Source organism: Eumetopias jubatus, unplaced genomic scaffold, assembly GCF_037043125.1.
Source record: "Eumetopias jubatus isolate StellerSeaLion01/CBP00866 unplaced genomic scaffold, mEumJub1_p1.0 scaffold_8, whole genome shotgun sequence".
Taxonomy (NCBI): Eukaryota; Metazoa; Chordata; class Mammalia; order Carnivora; family Otariidae; genus Eumetopias; species Eumetopias jubatus.
In genome coordinates, this window is record NW_028274814.1 from 106,071,440 (window position 1) to 106,093,449 (window position 22,010).

A 22,010-nucleotide genomic window follows, 5' to 3' on the forward strand; every position below is an offset into this window, starting at 1 on the left:
ATGACAGGCAGCCTGTTAGGTTCTGGATGCATAGGATATATTGTCGACACAGAAATATTTTATATTCTAGTCAGGATAGCATGTGCAAAAAACAGACAGTGATAGAAACCCATTTCCAATAACAGCAGACTAGATCATTAGAACCAACCCTCCTTCTGAGAAAAGTGAAAAACATGGAAGGTGTGTGTGTGTGTACGCATGTGTGCGTATTTGTTTTTAATTGGTTTGAGAACATCAGAGACCTATCAAGAAAGTTAAGAATTACAGGGCAGGGAGTGATTTCACCAAGATAACAACATAGGTTGTTCCTGACTTTGCACACCCCCCCCCACAAGAACAACTAACAGCTATTAAAAAAACAAGACACCACTTTAAGAATCCAGGAACATGGGGGTGAGGCTTTTGCACCTTCCTCTACCTCAGAGACCAAGATAGACTTCATCAGAAGGGTAAGAGAAGTAACTACATGTTGACCACATTGCTTCTCCCTTCAGGCCAGTGCAGCAGCACATGGAAAAGAACCCAGGGAGCAGAGCTACCCCACCAACATTGGGGGTTACTTTACGAAAGCCTGTACTCTGATCTTGCCCCAGAGTTATTGCAGGGAAGTCTGTGGGGCTCAACCACTGAGAATCTGACTGGGATGGAGGAGAGGGAAGGGGCTTGAAATAATCAGCACATGGATATTGGCAGACCAAGTTCATACCTGTAGTGCCCAACTAATAATCCCAACTGGTGGATTTGCTCATCTGCAAAACCAAGTCAGGGGCTCACTCTGACCAGGAAACTCAGTGGGGTGCACATCTGACTGATTCAGATCCTCAAATGAGGAGTTTTGCCATCCCTAGAGCCTGGTTGGCTCCACTCCCAATCAGGGAGCTGAGTCACAGCCCCACCCACTGTTGAGAGTATCTTCTGGTCCCATCTGAGCATAAGCATTGGTGACAACTTCTGGAAGCTCAGTGGCACTCCAGCCAGGAGGCAGGCTAGCAGAGCTGATCAGCCCCAGAGCAAATCCAGTACCAAGTATGAAGGATTGTTTTATTATGCACAGGCAGGAAGATTAATTCATAGGCAAGGGTGGAGGTAGCTCTCAGCCCTTCCCAACCAGAGAGCCTATTTGGGAAATAGGAGAATATTGGAAAATTTTTAGAGTAGCCGGAAGTAGCCTCTTCCCTCCTGCCCAGTTAAGGGAGCTGACACATAACACCACTGTGGAATGTGTCTTTTAGCCCATCTGACCAGAAGGGCTGGCAACAACTCTGGAAGGTGTGTGGTCCAGCAATGCTTGAGTCTAGAGAAAGGCAAAGCCAGTAGTTTATAAAGCAAAGCCAATGGCCCTCTTCAGCTAGGAAACTTGGGGTGCAGGTTGGCATGAGTTAAGACAACAAAGAGCTTTCCCAACTTTAGAGAGCACCGAATCCTAACCACTAGACCCCAGAGAGCGCCAGAGCTCTCCAGCTTTAGAGTTGCTTCTCTCACTGCACCTGGGCAAGGAATCTAATTCATAGACCCACTCATTACTGAATACAGCCTTCAGCCTGTACAACCAGGGAACCTAACCAGAACACACAGGAAGCTGCATTGCCCATTCAACAGCCCTACTTATAGTAGCACTTGAATAGAGAGCACTGCCCATGTCATCCCTTATCTGCAGAACAAAACCAGTGATGTCACCTGACCAGGGAATTCTGTGCACACTCTGGCCTGATTTGGGTCCCCAAACAATGAGCTATATAGGCCCTGGGTCTTATCCTGCTTCCCTGCCACAGCAAGGAAGTTAATTCATAGCCCCATATACTACTTAATATAGTACTGAGTACTAACCATCTAGTAAGCATGACTAGAGAATCCAGGCAATCATGGAATCCATTCCACAGGCTCATTCAAGTAGAGAACCAGGCCAACATTCCTATCCAACTATTCTCAACCAGAGGCACACTCCCCATCCCCATCCTCAGAGCTTGAACGGTTGCCTCACCCCAAAATAGACCATAATAGTCCCTGCTACCTGTGGATGTTAGCAGTAGACAAACCCAGAAACCCAAATTGAGCTGACTAGTAAAAAAACAGTCTCTATCAAAGAAAAGTTATAAAGTCTGAAAGAGGAGCCCAGTTACTCCGGTGCTCAAATAACAACATAAGGAATCAAGGATCATGAAAAATCAGATAAATAATGCCACCAAAGGAAACTAATGAAGTTCTAATAACTGATCTTAAAGAAATGGAGATCTAGGAATTGTCAAAGAATTCAAAGTAATCCTCTTAAGGAAATTTAGTGACCTGCAAGAAAACACAAACAAAATTCAGAAAACAATGCATGAACAAAATGAGAATTTTGACAAGGAAAAAGCAGCCATCCAAAAAAAAAAAAAAAAAAATCCTAAAGTTGAAAAGTACAGTTGACCCTTGAGCAACATGGGTTTGAACTGCACAGATTCACTTATACACAGATTTTTTTTTGATAAATACAGTACAATACTGTAAACGTATGTTCCTTATGACTTTTTTTTTAAAGATTTTATTTATTTATTTGAGAGAGAGAATGAGAGAGAGAGAGCATGAGAGGGGGGAGGGTCAGAGGGAGAAGCAGACTCCCTGCTGAGAAGGAAGCCTGATATGGGACTCGATCCCGGGACTCCAGGATCATGACCTGAGCTGAAGGCAGTCGCTTAACCAACTGAGCCGCCCTCCTTATGACTTTCTTAATAACATTTTTTCTCAAGCCTACTTTATTGTAAGAATACAGTATGCAATACATATAAAATATAAAATGTTTTGATCAACTGTTTATAAGTAAGGCTTCAATCAATAGTAGACTATTAGTAGTTACATTTTGGGTGGGGGAGTCGAAAGTTATACATGGATTTTCAACTGCGTGGGAGGTCAGTACCCTTTACTCCATGGTGTTCAAGGGTCTACTATATGATAATTGAACAGAAGAATTCAGTAGAGAGTTTCAAAAGTAGACTTATCCATACAGAAGGAAGAATCAGTGACCTAGAGGATAGGACATTAGAAATTATCCAGTCAGAGAAGCAAAAAGCGAAAAGAGCGAAGAAAGCCTATGGCAAAATGGAACATATTGAAAAGAAACAATGTTAGTATAATAAGAATTCCAGATCAGAATCAAAGGGACAGAAAGTATATTTAAGGCAACAATGGCTGAAAACTTCTCAAACCTGGTGAGAGAAAAGAACATCCTGATCCGTGAGATCTAAAGGAATTCATATAGGTTGAACCCAGGTAGCACTATAAGACATAATTAAGTTGTCAAAAGGCAAAGACAAAGAATTTTAGGAGCAACAAGAGAGGGGTTATATACAAGTTACAGCCTCCCATAAGAATGTTGGCAAATTTCTCAACAGAAACTTTTCAGGCCAGAAGAGAATGGAATGACATATTGAAAGAAATTAACTGTCAGACAAGAATTCTATCCCTGGCAAAGCTGTCCATCAGAAACGAAGAAGGGAGATAAAGTCTTTTCTGAACAAACAAAAGCTGAAGGAGCTCTTTGCCACTAGATCTGCCTCATAAGGAATGCTAAATAAGAGTTCTTTGGATGTACAGGAACATTATATATTTAGGTGCTCCAATTTGGGCACATTATTCAGACAGAGGAGCAATAAGAAAACAGCAGATTTGAACCTTCTAGATCAAATGGACTTAACAGACATGTACAGAACATTCTATTCAACAACAGCAAAATAGACATACTTTTTAAGTGCACATGAAACATTTTCTAAGGTAGATCATATGTTAGGCCACAAAACAAGACTTAGCAAATTCAAGAAGACTGAAATCATACAAAGTGTCTACTCTGACCTCAATGGCATAAAATTAGAAATCTGAAAATTGAAAACTGGAAAATTCACAAATACATGAAAATTAATATCAAAGAAGATATTAAAAAGTTTCTTGAAATAAATAAAAATAGAAATACAACATATACCAGATCTTACAGGATGCAGTGAAAGCAGTTCTAAGAGGAAAGTTCTTAGCAATAAATGCCTACATTAAGAAACAAGAAAGATCCCAAATACCCTAACTCTGATTTAAGGAACTATAAAAAGAAGAACAAGTTGAGCCCAAAGTTAGAAGAAAAGAAGTAATAAAGATTAAAACAGAAAGAAGTAAAATAGAGAAGAGAAAAAGAATAGAACAACTTGAGAGTTGGTTCTTTGAAAAGGTAAACAAAATTGACAAACCAGTTTTTTGAGGGGGAGATTGAGAGAGGGAGCTGGAGCAGGGAATCAGGGAGGGAGAAGGAAAGAAAGACTCTTAAGCAGGCTCCACGCACAGTGCAGGGTGGGGCTTAATCTCACAACCCTGAAATCATGACAGCCGAAATCAAGAATCAGACACTTAACTGACTGAGTCACCCAGACGCCCCCAAAATTGACAAACCTTTAGCTAGAATAACTAAGGAAAAAAAGAGAAAGGACCCAAATCAATAAAACTTATAAATGAAAAAGGAAGCATTACAACTGATACCACAGAAATTCAAGGATCAAAAGAGGCTACTATGAACAACTATTGCCAACAAACTGGACAACTGAGAAAATGGAAAAATTATAAATGTACAACTTAATGAAGACTGAATCAGGAATAAATAGAAAGTCTGAATAGACTAATTACCAGTAAGGAGATTGAATCAGTAATTGAAACCTCTCAATGAAGAAAGCCCCAGGACCAACTCTCGTCACTGGTGATGTTTTAAGAAACATTTATTGATTTATTTTTAAAGATTTTATTTATGTGTGTATTTTAGAGAGCAAGTGTGTGCACAAGTGAGCAGACACGTGAGTGGGGGGAGGGGCAGAGGGAGCGGGCGAGAGGGAATCCCAAAGTAACTCTGTGCTGAGCACAGAACCAGACACAGGGTTCAATCCCACCACCCTGAAATCACGACCTGAGCTGAAACCAAGAGTCAGATGCTTAACCGACTGAGTCACCCAGGTGCACCTTTTATGAAACATTTAAAGAGAAATTAGCATCAATTCTTCTCAAACTTTCTAAAAAATCCAAAAGGAGGGAACACTCCCAAACTTATTTTATGAGGCCAGCATTATCCTGATACTAAAACCAGAAAAAAGACACTGTTGAAAAGAAAACTATTTGCCAATATCCCTGATGAGTATAGATATAAAAATTCTCAGTAAAATACTACCAAACGAAATTCAGTAGCACATTAAAAGGACCATTCACCACGATCAAGTAGGATTTATCCTAGGGATACAAGGATGGCTCAACATATGCAAACCAATCAGTGTGATATATTAATAGAATGGAAGAGTCATGATTATGTAAATAGACACAGAAAACACATTTGACAAAATTCAGCATCCATTTATGATAAAATTCTTAACAAGTTCAGCATAGAAGGCATTTATCTCAGCATAATAAAGGCCATAGATGGCAGACCCACAGCTAAAATCATAGTGGTAAAAGTAGAAAGGTTTTCTGCTAACATCGGGAATAAAAGAAGGATGCCCACTCTCACCACTTTTCAACATGGTACTAGAAGCACTAGTTAGAGCAATCAAGCAAGAAAAAGAAATAAAAGGAATCAATTGGAAAAGAAAAAGTAAAATTGTCTCTATTTGCAGATGACATGATTTTATATATAAAAAATCCTAAAGATTCAGTGAAAGAAACGGAATTCAATAAAGTTGCAGGATACAAAACTAACATAAAAATCAGTAGTGTTTCTATACCCTAACAATGAATTTTCTGAAAATTAAACTTAGGGAAATGCAAATACAACAGTATCAAAAACAGTAAAATAGGAATAAATTTAAGAGGGTGAAAGATCTCTACTCTGAAAACTACAAAACACTGATGAAAGAAATCAAGGAAGACACAAATAAATGAAAAGATATATCCTGTGTCCATAGATTGGAAGAATTAATAGTGTTAAAATGTAAATACTATCAAAAGCCATCTAGATTCAGTGCAATCCCTATCAAAATTCCAGTGACTTTAAAAAAAATAGAAAAAAATACTCCTAAAATTTATATGGAATCACAAAAGACCCTGAGTAGCCAGAGAATTCCTGAGAAAGAATAACAAAGCAGGAGAGATCACACTTCCTGCTTTCAAGCTGTACGCATCAAAACAAGATGGTACTGGCATAAAAACAGACCAATAGACTAGTGGAACAGAACTGAGAGCCTAGAAATAAACTGAAGCATATATAATTGATTAATATTTCACAAGGGAGCCAGGAATACCCAATGGAGAAAAGACAATCTCTTCAATAAATGGTGCTGGGATAACTGGATATTCACGGAAAAAAATGAAACTGGACCCATATCTTACACCACCCACAAAAATTAACTCAAAATGGGTTAAAGACTTCAGTGTAAAACCTGAAACCATGAAACTTCTGTAACAAAACATAGGAATAAAGCTCCTTAACATGGGTGTTGGTAATGATTTTTTTGTTATGACACCTAAAGTACAAGCAACAAAATAAAAAAGAAGCATATGAGACTATATCAAACTAAAAAGCTTCTGCACAGCACAATAAACCATCTACAAAGTGAAAAAAACCCTACAGAATGGGAAAATATATTTGCACACCATATATCTGTTATATAAAGAACTCATACAACTTGATAACAACAACAAAACTTTTAATGGACAAAAGGCCTGAATAGACATTTCTCCAAAGATAGACAAAAGGCCAACAAGTACATGGAAAGATGCTCAACATTACTAGTCATTAGGGAAATGCAAATTAAAACCACAATGAGACTGGGGTGCCTAAGTGGCTCAGTCAGTTAAGTGTCCAGCTTGATTTTGGCTCAGTTCATGATCTCAGGGTTGTGAGCTCAAGCCCTGCATCAGCTCCAGGCTCAGTGTGGAGTCTGCTTGAGTTTATCTCTCTCCCTCTCTCTGCCCCTCCCCTGCTCTCACACACACTGTCTCTCAAATAAATAAATAAATATTAAAGAAAACCACAATGAGATCACCTCACACCTGTTGGAATGGCCATCATCAAAAAGATAAGAGATAACATGTTGGCGTGGATATGGACAAAAGGGACCAAAGGGGACACAACCCTTGAGCACTGCTGGTGGGATTATAAGTTGGTACAACCACTGTTGAAAACAGCATAGAGAATCCTCAAAAAAATCAAAAATAAAACTACCAGATGATCCAGCATTTTCACCTTTGGTAATATATTTGAAGGAAATGAATATACCAACTCAAAAGTATATCTGCACCTCATGTTCATAGCATCATTATTTACCATAGCTAAGGTATAGAAACAACCGAAGTGTCCTTCAATGGATGAAGGGATAATGGAATGTTATTCAGCCATCATAAAATGAGGAAATCTTATCATATGCAACAACATGAGTGGACCTGAAGGCATTATGCTAAGTGAAATAAGACAGAAAAGGACAAATATTGTATGATCTCACTTATATGTGGAATCTCAAAACAAAAGCAAATATAAACAAAAACCACCAAATTCATAGAAGTCAGATCTGCGGTTACCAAGGGCAGAGGGCAGGGGGATGGGGAATTGGAGGGAGGTGACTATAAGGTACAAACTTTAGGTTATAAGATAAATAAGTACTGTGGATATAATGTACAACACAATGACTATAGCTAATACTGCTATATGATATATAGAAAAGTTGTTAAGAGAGTAAATCCTAAGAGTTCTCATCCTAAGAGAAATTTTTCCTTTTTTTCTTTTTTAAATGTATATGAGAAGATGGATGTTATAGCTGAACCTATTGTGATAATCATTTCATAACATATGTAAATCAAACCATCCTGCTATACACCTTAAACTTAAATGCTAATTATTTCCCAATAAAACTAGGAAAAAAAGATAAGTTCTGTGTTTATGTGGGTACTTGAATGTCACCATGTATCTTATGAAATTAGTTTATTCATACTTGAAGTGAATCCTTTTCTAAGACACTTATAAAAAATCAGGCCACTGTGTGTTGTTAAGTCAAAATTACATGTTAAAATACTTCTTGTTAATGGAAAACAACAACAACAACAAAAAACTACAGGGCAAATACCTAGGAGAAGGTGGGAATCAAGAGAGTTAAGCCCAGCTTCTTCTAGGGCTGCATTTCCCCAGAAGCATCTGCCAGTTCTTGAAAAGGCAGCTTTCTGACAGTTAACAAAGTAGACAGAGAAGGTGAGCACAGCTTTCAATAGAGTAACAGTTCTAGTGAGACAAAAGTTAAAGTTCATAGCCTGCCCTAGGAGGAGGACTCCATTGGCCAGGCACACCACTCATATCTTGAGTTAGGTCTACAGTATGAGTAAAGGTGAACTATAAATGAAATAGTCCTAAGATGCTCTAAAGCCCCACTTGGAATTATCTGAAGCTATGATTAAAGTATTTCATATTACTACTTTCTCTAGCTGCCTACTATTAGCAAATCCTCTCTGGACAAATATAGTATATATCTAGGCCCAAATTATCACTATAGTTTGCTATATATAGCATTTAGCAAGCAACCCAAAATAACCAGCCATATGATGAAATAGGACATGACCAAAAACCAAGGTAAACTACATGCAACAGAAATGGACTAATTGGGAGTTCAGAGAATAGCTTAAAATAACAACCAGAGGGGAAAAAAAATAATAACCAGAGAAACTTCCACTTTGGGAAAATGGAATAGATATACATTTTTCTATTTTTCCTGGTAACTACAATTAAAAATCTAGAACTATCTATAAAATATAAGAAGACTCTGAAAGAGTCTTGGAGAGAATAAAGCAAACTAGCTTAAGATCTCAGGACCCAATGAACAATGTAGTGGGAGTTCCCTGGGTTTTCTTTTTGCCTTAAAAACCTTGTATTGGAGCTGAAGTAAACTGCAATACAGAAATGCCACTGGGCACATGCCAAAAAAAAAAAGCCCCAGTAAGAAAAAACCCTTCTCTTTCTAGCCAAAGGACCAGGAAAGAGGGAGGCACAGGAAAACCTTTCAATAGACCTACCATATTGCAGCCAGAAACCAAATAAAAAATTGTGCCCCCCCAATCCATGTCAACAAAGGCCAAGTGGAGAGCCTAGACTTCCATCTTTGCCACACTGTAATGAGGTTCCTGAACACCAGTTATGGAATGGTGTCAGAGAAGGACAAGTAGGAAACTAGGATTTCCTCCCCACCAGGTGGTAACAAGCACCCCACCACTGCTGCCACAGTGTCAGAGACCATGTGGGGATCTGAACTTCTGCCCACCCAACAGTAAAAAGGTGTTACACTCTCCACCAGTGTGGCATCAGAGAAGGCCTAGTAGTAGAGAGTCAGGATTTTCACCATTGCCCAGGAGTTACAAGGCCACCCCTACCACAACATCAGTGGAGAAGTTGTGGGAAGCTGGAACTCGTAGCACTAACAAGGTGTCAACAGAGGCTGGGTTATCTTCACACAAAACTTGTATATGAATGTTTACGGCAGCTTTATTCATAGCATCCCAAACTGAAAACAACCCATATGCCCTTTAACAAATAAACAGTGCTAATCCATATCATGGAATACTACCCAGTGATAAAAAGGAATGAGCTATTGATATAACAACCTGGATGAAACTACAAAATAATTATACTGAGTGAAAAAAAGCCAGTCTCAAATTATGAGACATTTCAGGAAACCAGATAAAGAAAATAACAGTCTCTCTGAATTCTTTCCTATAATTGCACGTGAATCTACAATTATCCTAAAATAGAAATTTTTATTAAACTACTTAAAATGTATGTTGAAATAAAAATATTTTGTCAGAGAAACAAAACATACAAAAAAATAACCCAAGTGAAAATTCTGCAACTGAAAAATAAAATAATTGAAATTAAGAAATCTGTGAGTGGTATTAATAGCATTGTAGACACAGCTGAAGAAATAATTAGTAAACTGGAAGACAGGTCAGAAGAAAACATCCACAGTGAAACATGAAGAAACAGAAAGATGGAGAATACAAAAGAAAGACTAAGCTATGGAGATTACAGTGAATAGGCTTCACATACATGTTAGTTGCAGTTTGAGAAAAAAGGAGAGAGCAAATAGGGCAGTAGCAATAGTAAGAAAAGACATGAGTCCAAGAAATTTAAGAAATACACTAACTCTTGGGGTGCCTGGGTGGTTCAGTTGGTTAAGCGTCTGCCTTCGGCTCAGGTCATGATCCCAGGGTCCTCTGATCGAGCCCCATATTGGTCTTCCTGCTCAGTGGGTAGTCTGCTTCCCCCTCTCATGCTCCCTCTGTGTTCTCTCTCAAATAAATAAAATCTTTTTAAAAAGTACACTAACCCCATGTAGAAGTGAACAGAGAAATTGCAGAGAAGTACAGTTAAACAACAAGATACCACTACACACCTATTAGAATATCAAAATCCAGAACACTGACAACACTAAATGCTAGCAAGGTTGTGGAACAATAAGAACTTGCATTCATTGCTGGTAGGAATGCAAAATGAGACAGCCAATTTGGAAGAGTTTGGTAGTTTCTTACAAAACTAAACCTACTCTTACCATATGATCCAGCAATCACAGTCGTTGGTATTTACCCAAAGGAGTTGAAAACATGTCCACACAAAAACCTCCACACTGATGTTTATAGTAACTTTATTCATAATTTCCCAAACTTGGATGCAACCAAGATATCCTTCAGTAAGAAGATGGGTAAATTAACTGTGGCACATCTAGACAGTGTAACATTATTCACAGAAAGAAAAAAAAGAGAGGTATGAGGCCATGAAAAGACATGGAAGATACTTAAATGTATATTGCTAAGCCAATCTGAAAAGACTGTGTACTTTAGAATTAATCATATGACATTCTGGAAAAGGCAGAACTATGGAGAGAATATAAAGATCAGGGCTTGGGATGGGATGAAGGATGAACAAGTGAAGCACAGAGGATTTCTAGGGCAGTGAAGATACTCTGTGTGATACCATAATGATGGATACACGTCACATTTGTCAAGAAAGAGGTATGGGGGTACCTGACCAGGTACCAGAGTTAATTAAGGGTTAACCAGCATGATCATTTAGTACTGGGACAGCTAAATTCTTGCAACAGTGAGGCCATCCTTAAAAATTAATATTCTTTGGGAACACAAGAGCCTTTTTTTTGGATGTTACTAGTTGAGAGGGTACTCTTAAGTAAATGGACAAATATAATATGTTAACGAATAAACAGACTTAATATTGTAAAAATGTCAGCTCTTCACAAAGTGATTGTTAGATTGTTGCAATTCAGTACATCTAATGAATATCCCCAAAGTGTATTAGTGTGTGTATGCATGTATGTTTGTGTTACAGAATTTGTAAGTTGTTTCAAGATATACGTGAGAGAGCTAAATAGCAAGTAAAGCCAAGACATTACTGAAGAAGAAAAACAAGGTTGAGAAACTTGTCTTACCAAATGATAGCATTTTTCTTTAACTATAGTGATTTAGATGATTGCCTTATTGGCTGGCTAGTGGAATTAATAGTGCAGAACAAACCTTTTGTTATATCATCTGTTATCATTAGAAGAGGGAGTAGTCATTAGGACTGCTAGGACAGTAATTTATACAGTTATATAGTGTATTAGTTTCCTTTGATGCTATAACACATTCCGACAAATTTAGTGGCTTAAAACCACATAAATTTATTATCTAGCCCCCTGAAGGTCAGAAGTCCAAAGTGGGTTTCACTGTGCAACAGTCAGGTAACTTCAGGGCTGCATTTTTTCTGGGAGCTCTAAGGGATAATCCATTTCTTTACCTTTGGCAACTTTTAGAGGACCCTGCATACTTTGGCTTATGGCTCCTTCCTCAATCTTCAAAGCCCACAGCATAGCATCTTTAAATCTTTCTATAATTCTGACATCCTTTCTGTCTCTCTCTTCCACCTTAAAGGATCCTTAAAATTACCTTGGGCCACCTGGATAATCCAGAATTCTCTATTTTAAACTCAGCAGATTAGAAAATTTAATTACATCTGCAACCTTAATTTCTCTTTCCATGTAATATATGCATAGGTTCTGGGGATTAGAATGTGGACATCTTTGGTGGACCATTCTGCTCACTACACAAAAAAAGATTAATCTGAACCCCTACTTTACAACAAACACAAAAATCCATAGTGGGTCAAAAACTTGACTGTGAAAGGCGATACTATGGTACTTTTAGAAGATAGTATTGAAGAATAGCTTTATGACCTTGAGATAGGGGAAGGATTTCTCAAACTAAATATAAACCTGCAAATCTTAAAATTAAAGATTGAAAATTCAATCACATTAATATTTTTTAATAGATTTTATTTACTTGAGAGTGAGAGAGAGCATGCGCACAAGAGAGAGCACAAGTGAAGGTGGGGCGAGGGGCAGAGGGAGAGGGATAAGCAGACTCTCTTCTGGCTCCATGACCCGAGCCGAAGGCAGGCACCTAACCAACTGAGCCTCCCAGGAGCCCCTCAGTCACATCCATATTAAGAACTTCTGTTTTCAAATGTCATAGAAAGAGTGGAAAGAAGAGTAACCACTGGTAGAAACTAATTGCAAGTCCTGTAACTAGAAAAAGACTAATAGCCAAAATACATAAAGAATTCCTGCAAATTTGTGGAAGAACTAATCTGTGTTAAAGAAAAATAGTGAAAAGACTTGATTAGTCTTTTGATCTTGCCCTATGTATCTCTTCCTCTGGCTATCCATCTGTATTCTTTATCATATCCTTTAAAAAACTGGGAGATGTTAAGTGTTCCCTTGGGTTCTGTGAACTGTTCTAGGAAACAACTGAATCCGAGGGGGAGGAGAAAGTCATGGGAACCTAAAGTTTGTAGCCAGGTTGGACAGACATTGTAAGTAACCTAGGGAACTAGTACTTGCAGTTGGCATCTGCAGTGGGGAGGCAATCTAGTAGGACTGAGCCCTTAACCCATATCCAGTGTCAGAAGCATTGTGAGTGTGCTCTTAGAACTGTTGTGGGAGTAAAGGAGAAACACAAAAGGAGAATTTAGGTATTTCCAATTCAAACCATTAAATAAGCAAAAATTTAGAAAATTGACACTATCAAATGATAGCAAGAATGTAGATCACCTAGAACTGTCCATGTTGCTGGTGAGAAGGAAGAAAGTTAGTTTTCAGTCCTTTGGAAAACAAGTTAGCACCACCAATAAAGTTGAAAAGCCTAGTTGCCTAGTTAGTTTTACCTACTAATGTTGAAAATACTGTCTCAGCCTGTCTAAGTATATATCCTAGAAACTCTTGTACATGTGCTCCCAGAGACATCTACAAGAATGACCAATAGCAGCAATATTTATAAGAGCAAAAATCTAGGAACCAAAAGTTCATTAATAAGAGAATGGATAAATTGTAGAATACTATGCCACAGTGAAAATGTATTAATTACAACTACATGCATCAGTGTAGATGAATCTTGTGAATATAAAAGTCATAGAAAAACTTCTACAGGATGGTGCCATTTGTATAATTCAAACAAGCACAACTGTATAATTATTTAGGGACATAAATATATGACAAGCAATAAAAAATATAAGAATGATAAACACAAACAAGATTCAGTATTGTAGTTTCTTATGGGAGGGGGGACATTTGAGTAGTCAGGGAGATGAGGTGGGGAAGAAAGATAAGGGGTACATGGGGATTTCAATATCCTGGTATGTTCTCTTTTTTAAGTTTGGTATGGGGTACAAGAGTTCATTTTACTGACATTCTTTGTACTTTATACATATTTTATAAATACTTACATGTTTGTGTTCAATAGCAGTAAAATTTTAATTTCTTATTAGGCTACACCCCAGGCTTAGTTGAGCAGCATGTTATACTCACAGCATCTATTATAGTCACTTCACTGTAGTGATAAGAAAAATTAAGATACAAGTAGTTAAAGCTTGCCTAAAGTCAGAGAGCCTGAAAAACTAGGGTTAGGCTGAATTCATAGTCCATAAATATTTTCACTATCCCATGCTGCTTGTGAATTTACATTCTTTGGAATATTTTTAATATGATTTGAGTTGCACAGATCTTTTTATTAGGATTGTAAATCAAGGTCAACTTGATTGGAATCTCTCTCCAGCAAGGATACTAAAGTCAACCACATTAACAAAATGAATTGTAGAAATTATATGATAATCTCAATAGATGTAGAAAAAACATTTGACAAAATTGAACATCATTTTTGATAAAAACTCTCGACAAAGTGGGTATAGAGGAAATGTACCTCAGTGTAATAAAGGCCATATATGACAAGCTTACAGCTAATAATCATACTCAATAGTGAAAAGCTTAGAACTTTTCCTCTGAGATCAGGAATAGGACAAGGGTGCCCACTCTCAGCACTTTTATTCAACATAGTATTAGAATTCCTAGCCAGAGAAATAAGGCAAGAAAAAGAAATAAGACACCCAAATTGGAAAGGAAGAAGTAAAACTGTCACTATTTGCAGTTGACATGATTTTATAGAGAGAAAACCCTAAAGATTCTACCAAAAACTATTAGTACTAATACATGAGTATTAGTTGCAGTAGTTGCAGTGGTTGCAGGATATAAAATCCTGCAGTAGTTGCAGGATATAAAATCAATATACAAAAGGTTGTTAAGTTTTTACACACTAACAATGAACTATCAGAATGAGAAGAAAATGATCCCATTTGCAATTGCATCAAGATGTATAAAATAAGAATAAACTTAACCAAGGACGCAAAAGACCTGTACACTTTAAACTGTAAGATATTGATGAAAGAAATTGAAGAAGACACAAATAAATGGAGAGATATTCCATGCTCATAAATTGGAAGAATTAATATTGTAAAAATGGCCATACTACCAAAGCAGTCTACAGATTCAGTGCAATCCCTATCAAAATTCCAATGGAAGTTTTCACAGAAATAGAAAATAATACTAAAATTTATATGGAAGGGTAGTCAAAGCCATCTTGAGAAAGGAAAACAAAGCTGGAGGCATCATGCTCCCTGATTGCAGACTGTATTATAAAGCTGTAATAATCAAAACAGCATGGTGTTGGCATAAAAATAGACATAGAACAATTGAACAGACTAGAGAGCTCATGGATAGACACCTTTGCATATATGGTCAATTAATTTATGACAAAGGCAGTATGAATATCAATGAGGAAAAGAGAGTCTCTTCAATAAACCTGGACAGTTACATGCCAAAGAATAAAACTAGACTACTGTCTTACACCAGACACAAAAATTAACTCAAAAATGGATTAAAGACCTAAATGTAAACCTGAAACCATACAACTCTTAGAAGAAAACAGGCAATAAACTCCCTGACATCAGTTTTGGCAGTGAATTTTTGGATCTGACTCCAGAAGCAAAGGCAACAAAAGCAAAAACAAGTGGGACTATATAAAACTCAAAAGTTTTTGCACAGCAAAGGACATGATCAGCAAAATGTAAAGGCAACCTACTGAATGTTTGCAGGTCCTATATCCAAGTAAGGGCTTAATATCCAAAATACATAAAAACTCATACAGCTCAATAGCAAAAATACAAACAATCCAATTAAAACATGGGTAGAGGACCTGAATACACATTTTTTCAAAGAAGACATACAGATCGCCAACAGGCATGTTAAAGGATGTTCTACCTCACTAGTCAGTAGGGAAATGCAAATCAAACCACTGTGAGGTATCACCTCACAGCTGTTAGAACGAGTGGTACCAAAAAGACAGGAGATTAGTGTTGGTGAGGATGTGGAAAAAGGGGAACCCTGTGCACTGTTGGCAGAAGTATAAATTGGTGCAGCCACTATGGAAAGCAGTATGGACGTTCCTCAAAAAATTAAAAATAGAACTACCTTATGATCCAACAATTTTACTGCTGGGTATTTATCTGAAGAAAATGAAAACATTAATTTAAAAAGACACCTGCACACTTATGTTTATTGCAGCATGATTTACAATAGCCAAGATAAGGAAACAACCTGAGTGTCCACTGATGGATGAATGGATAAACACACGCACAATGGAATACTACTCAGCCATAAAAAAGAATGGAATCTTCCATTTCTAACAACATGGATGGACCTTGAGCATATCATTATACTAAGTGAAATTAGGTAGAGAAAATAAATACCATATGATTTTACTTACATGTGGAATCTTAAAAAAGCAAAACAACAAAAAACCGAGCTTGTAGATACACAGAACACATTGGTGGTTGCCAGAGAAGAGGCAGGTGGGGAGTGGTCAGAATGGGTAAAGAGGGTCAAAAGATACAAACTTGCAATTATAAAATAAGTAAGTTACGGGGTTATAATAAACATCATGGTGACTATTGTTTATTAATAATACTGTATTGCTTACTAAAAGTTGCTAAGAGAGTAAATCTTAAGTTTTCATCACCAGAAAAAAAAATGTTTTTGTAACTATGATACATGTTAACTAGACTTGTGATCATTTCACAGTGTATACAAAAATCAAATCATTACCTTGTATACCTGAAACTAATATGTTGTATGTCAGTTATGCCTCAATTTAAAAAAAAGTATGAATGCTAAAGACAGAAAATAAGATTACCTTGTTACTTCTTTCTCATTTTGGTTAATTTGTTTTCTTGTTGACTAAAATAGTGTGCAAATGATACGTACTTTTAGACTATCTGAAACATTATTCTAAAAGTTTAAGTGTAATTGTTCATAGCCTAAGATTAGAAGTAAACTTTTTCATGGACTTAAATGATAGCATTTTTACTCTATTAATTTTAATTGTGATTGAGCATTAACATTTATGTTCAAACTCAATAATTTATAGAAAACTCTTGATTTTATAATTAGTCCTTATCTGGAAACTTTCTAAGGGGAATAAAATGTCAAAGAAGGAATTTCATGGTGTAAAAATCTCTTCAAACACCTAGAAAGAGAGCACGGGAAATATATATATTTTATTCACAGTTATTCTCTTTCATAATGAGTATGGTATACAGCTGTACAATAAATATTATAATTTTTGATACCTTTATATATTACCTAGTTTAATTTTTATTTTGATTTTGCTATAGTCAAATAGAAAAGTTATAAACCGGATCACAAAAACTGACTCACAAAATTAAAACTAATTACTTAATCCATAATGTGTGGCTAAATTGAACTTAGGAAGTCTGGTCTTTTAAATTTCAGAGTAGTTTGAAGATTTTTGGAGTTCCCTTAACCATTTGCCATTTTCAGCAACATTTTATGTTGTGAATCTCAAGTCTTTCAATATGTATTAGCATAAAAAAGGCACAAAATAATTAATTTTATAAGTATTTTGTAGTGATGGAGAAACTGGATTTTGTCACTTTCTGTCCTGCATGTGCTTGTTTTCATTTATTTGGTATACATCTACTTCACATTTTCCTAAAATTTCCTACACTAGTGTTGCCTCTTTGGAAAGTGCTACATGTAAACCACGTTCTTGCAATTGTATTTTTGGAAAAACATGTGGGTGGTGTTGGAGTCACTTGAGTAGAATTTTAATTAGAGCTACTGCATTCACTTTTATTAAAAGAAAGACTACTAATTCCTTTTTAGCATGCTGACCATGCTTTATTCTGACAGAGGGCCCCCTTTTAATTTGTTCTTCAAGTCCCATCATTTATCTTTCAGAAATAGTCATGTCACTTTTCTAACTTCAAAATGTTTGATAATTCCTCTTCTTTATACTCAAACAATAAAATATACTTATTATGGCATTCAAGACCATTTCTGATCTGTCACTAAGATCCTTTGCAGTCTAATTCATCACCCCATTTTTCCCCCTCTGCACCCCAAGCAGCTGCCCATGCGCACTGGATTATTCATCTGCCCATGCACACTGGATTATTCATCGTTTCTCATGCAATTAATTTTATATCTGGTATGCATCCTTGAAGTTCCTCTAGCTACATGGAATATCCTTCCCATTTCTGCCACCATTTCCTTCCACAGCTTCTGGATGGTAAAACCTAAGCACTCTTTAAAACCCAGTTTAGAAGACATCTCTGTGATATTTTTCTTTTCTCCTTCTCACCCTCTTCTCTTCTCCCATAGGATTTAATCAGTGATTTACTGTTCTGATCGAACCTGATAGTACAATTAGTTGTTTGTGTCTACTCCTCTACCACCTAGTGAGTTCCTCAATGGCCATTTTTTAGTTTTTTTAAATAAAACGATGTACCAGAGTCCTTAAGAGCATAGATTCTGAAAATCCTTTTGGGACCCCATATTCCCTTCAACTATCTTTTATCTGTTCTTTTCTTTACTGGAAAACTCCTTGAAAATGCTGCCAATTTCTTTCCCTTTTTCTCTTGAGTTCCAATCAGATTTTACTTCCATCACTCCATCAAACCACCCTTTCAGGGGCACTAATGACCCATGTTTCTAAATCCCATTGTCAGTTCTCAACCATCTTACTTGGCCTGTCATCAGTGTTTTACACAATTTACCCACTCAAGTGAAGATCCTTTTTCTCTTGTATCGTAAGCAAAGTCCTTCATAAGATACCTTTTCCCCCTTTCTCTCTCTCTCTTTTTTTTTTTCGTTTATTTTGCTGATTCCTCTTCTTTCAGAGCTCTAATTGTTGGAATGCTTTTTTTTTTCTTTTTAATCTATACTTACTACCTAGGTGATCTCATCATGGCTTTAAATACCATCTATATGCTGATGAATCCCAAACTATAGTCCAGTTAATAACAATCATATTCTTTGCATTGCTCGGGCTAGAAATCTTGGAGGCAGTGTTGTCTCTCTTTCTCACACTGCCTAGATACAGTCCTTCAACAGTGTTGTAGTCTCTGCCATTAAATATATCTAAAATTCTCTCACTTCTCACCATCCTCAAGGTCACCACAGGTCTAAACCTCTCCTCTAGATTACTGTAATAACTTTCTAATTGGTCTTACTCCTTCTATTTTCACCACCTATAGTAGGTAAGATGTACATTATCTATTATATGGTATCTGTTATACGTAAGATAAGTATGTGTAGGATCTGAGAATTACACAAAAACTTGGGTATAATTTCTGTTTCCTGGAACCTATATCTATTCAAACAACTATTATTTAAAAGCAGTGATGATATAACGAATGGAAGAAGGATACAGGCTATAGAAATTCAAAATTAGAAAGGATTGTTGCTAGTTATGTTACCAAAAAGAATACATAATTTGAGCTTGTTCATATAGGGTGACCCTAGTTTAACTGAGCTGAAGAAGAGAGTGGAGAACCTTATAATCCATTAGGAAGTGATTGAATGAGCAAATGCACCAAGACATAACAGTGGAGAATAGTCTGAAACAATGAGTAGGAAAACTGAATTCTGGATTATAATGGGAAAATGTGGGAATAGCCAGAAAATAGTGGTCCCTGATCACTTAACTAAGGAGTTTCAAATTTATCCCAAGAAATGGCAAAGGTATTGAAAGTTTTTTGAGCAGGGAAGTAGTAAATAAAAATGTTCCTCCAAGAAAATATGACAGTGCAGGCAGAAATGAAGAGGACAGACTTCAGGCTTAAATACTAAGTAGCTATAATAATTAGGACCCGAGGTAATCATAAGTAGAATTGAGGTGGCCATCTAGAAATGGAGCAGAAAGAATATATTTGAGATATATTTCAAAGGAAGAATGGATAGATCTTCATGTCTAATTAATCAGAGGGTTTAATATTTATACTGCCAAGAGTAATAAGTAAGGCTTTATTCATTGTTTTTGATAACTTGGAAGTGGTGAATTTTTTATTTCCTTGATTTTTATATTCTACCTCAGTTGCAACCAAAGTTGTGCGATGTGATATTCTCACATTTCATTATTTAAATTTAAAACCATCTCATATTTTGTTTAAACTGTGGTGAAAATCGGGCATAAATGAGATCAAGTCAGACCCAACTCAGCATATGGTGCGTTAATGGCTGGCACTGAAGGAGTTCTCTTTGCATAGCTGTTGAATTATCGCCACCATTAGCAGGTGTTGCAGTGAAATATGCACTATAATGTTGCCAGTAAAATTAAATGTGTTTTGTAGCATAATGGAAACTTTTGAAAGACCTATAGTTCTCTTTAAAAATTAAGCTTTTTAGGGCGCCTGGGTGGCTCAGTTGGTTAAGCGACTGCCTTCGACTCAGGTCATGATCCTGGAGTCCCAGGATCGAGTCCCACATCAGGCTTCCTGCTCAGCAGGGAGTCTGCTTCTCCCTCTGACCTTCTTCCCTCTCGTGCTCTCTGTCTGTCATTCTCTCTCTGAAATAAATAAATAAAATCTTTAAAAAAATAAAAATAAAAATAAATAAATAAAAATTAAGCTTTTTATTTATTTTTTTAAAGATTTTATTTATTTATTTATTTGAGAGAGAGAGAGAGAGAGAGAAACAGCATGAGAGGGGAGAGGGTCAGAGGGAGAAGCAGACTCCCCACTGAGCCGGGAGCCCGAGGTGGGATTTGATCCCAGGACTCCGGGACCATGACCGGAGCCGGAAGCAGTCGCTTAACCAACTAAGCCATCCAGGCGCCTTAAAAATTAAGCTTTTTAATATTGTAAGTTTACAAGTTCTTTCTCATAGCATTGTCTTCAAATACTGTTTTCCACTGCTGTATGTTGAAGGAATTCTCAGAAGCAGATCTTAAACACTTTATAATATGTAATTTAAAAATGTTTACAAAAGTATTACTACATCTTTGTCAAATCTGAAGCTTGTGCCATATACACAAAGTATTTAAAAGTATTTCATGATTGAATTTAAAATCATCTGTAATTTGAATTGGAAAAACTAAAAAGTGATTCACCTTTATTTTGCAGTGATCGGCACGTGGGTAAAATTTATTCAAAATCCTCTTCCTTTCTGGACTATGTCAGAAAGTCTCTAAAGAAGCTTGGATTAGATGAGTCCAAGGTCAGTGTATGATTGTTGTTTTCATAAAAAAACAAAACAGGAGAAGTTCTGTGGGGTAATGAATTGAGATGATACAAAATAATTTACCTTCTACTTTTCTCCCATTTGTGAAAAACATATTGAGACCATACCTCCATTACCTTTATTCCAAGTTCATCTTTCCTGTCAGTGTGGATGGTTTGCTGTCCTACGTCTCTAGAGAGACTCCCCCTTAGGTTTATTCAGGTACCACGTACCAGTTCTCAAATCAAAACAGTTAAAAAACAAGATAACAGAACAAATGGGAATTACAGGTAAAGCAAGAGCAATAAGACAATAAACTGCATTTATTTAAAGACTGTATAACTAATTAAAATAAAAAAATCTTAAAATTCAAAAGCCTTTTTGAATGGGAGAATCCTGAGAAATGGTGACATCATAGAGGAGGCCCAAGCTAATAATTGAGAACCTAATGTTGAAGATAAAATGGTAAGCTAGTTGGCTAGTAGTAATAAATATTCTAATGCTGAGGAAAAAAAATAAACTTTCAATTCAGAGTTATTGACTAAAGTATTAAGTTGAACTTGGACCACTCTGGTATTTTGGGTTTTTGTGTTTGTTGGTTTGGGTTTTTGTTTGTTGTGGGGGGGGGGCAGAGAGAGGGAGAGAGAATCTTAAGCAGGTCATGCCCAGAGTGGAGCCAGACACAGGGCTCCTTCTCACAATCCTGAGATCATGACCTGAACCAAAATCAAGAGTTGGACACTTGATGAGCCATCCAAGTGCCCCACTGTGGTATTTTGAATTGATTATAAATTGAAATAAAGAATAAAATAGATGGTTAAAGGAATGAAATGGATTTCTTGAAAAAGTAACACAGATATGATTACATTGTATCAAAGCTAAAGGGTATTAACAGAAAAAAATGTTACTTATCCTTCCTGATAGCTTTCTCTTCCCAAATTTGTCTTTAATAGTAACCGTAGTAAATGTTCCTTAATATGCTTATTATATGACTGATAAGAGAAAGAGCGAGCGGGGTGTGGGCAGGGAGGGTCAGAGAGAGAGAATCTGGAGCAGACTCCCCACTGAGTATGGAACCTGATGCGGGGCTCAATTACCCCATGCAGGGCGACCCTGAGATGAAACCAAGAGTCAGATGCTTAACCA

The 22,010-nt window shown here is 36.7% G+C and overlaps 1 protein-coding gene across 4 annotated transcripts in view; it reads left to right on the forward strand.

Annotated features, from left to right (window-relative positions):
• METTL25 (methyltransferase like 25) overlaps window positions 1-22,010 on the forward strand; it is a 182,168-nt gene that overhangs the window by 69,910 nt on the left and 90,248 nt on the right. For all 4 annotated transcript variants that reach the window (XM_088025281.1, XM_028105469.2, XM_028105470.2 and 1 more), the window contains exon 9: window positions 20,768-20,861. In XM_088025281.1, the coding sequence (XP_087881407.1) occupies window positions 20,768-20,861 (94 nt within the window). The remainder of the gene's footprint in view (window positions 1-20,767; window positions 20,862-22,010) is intronic.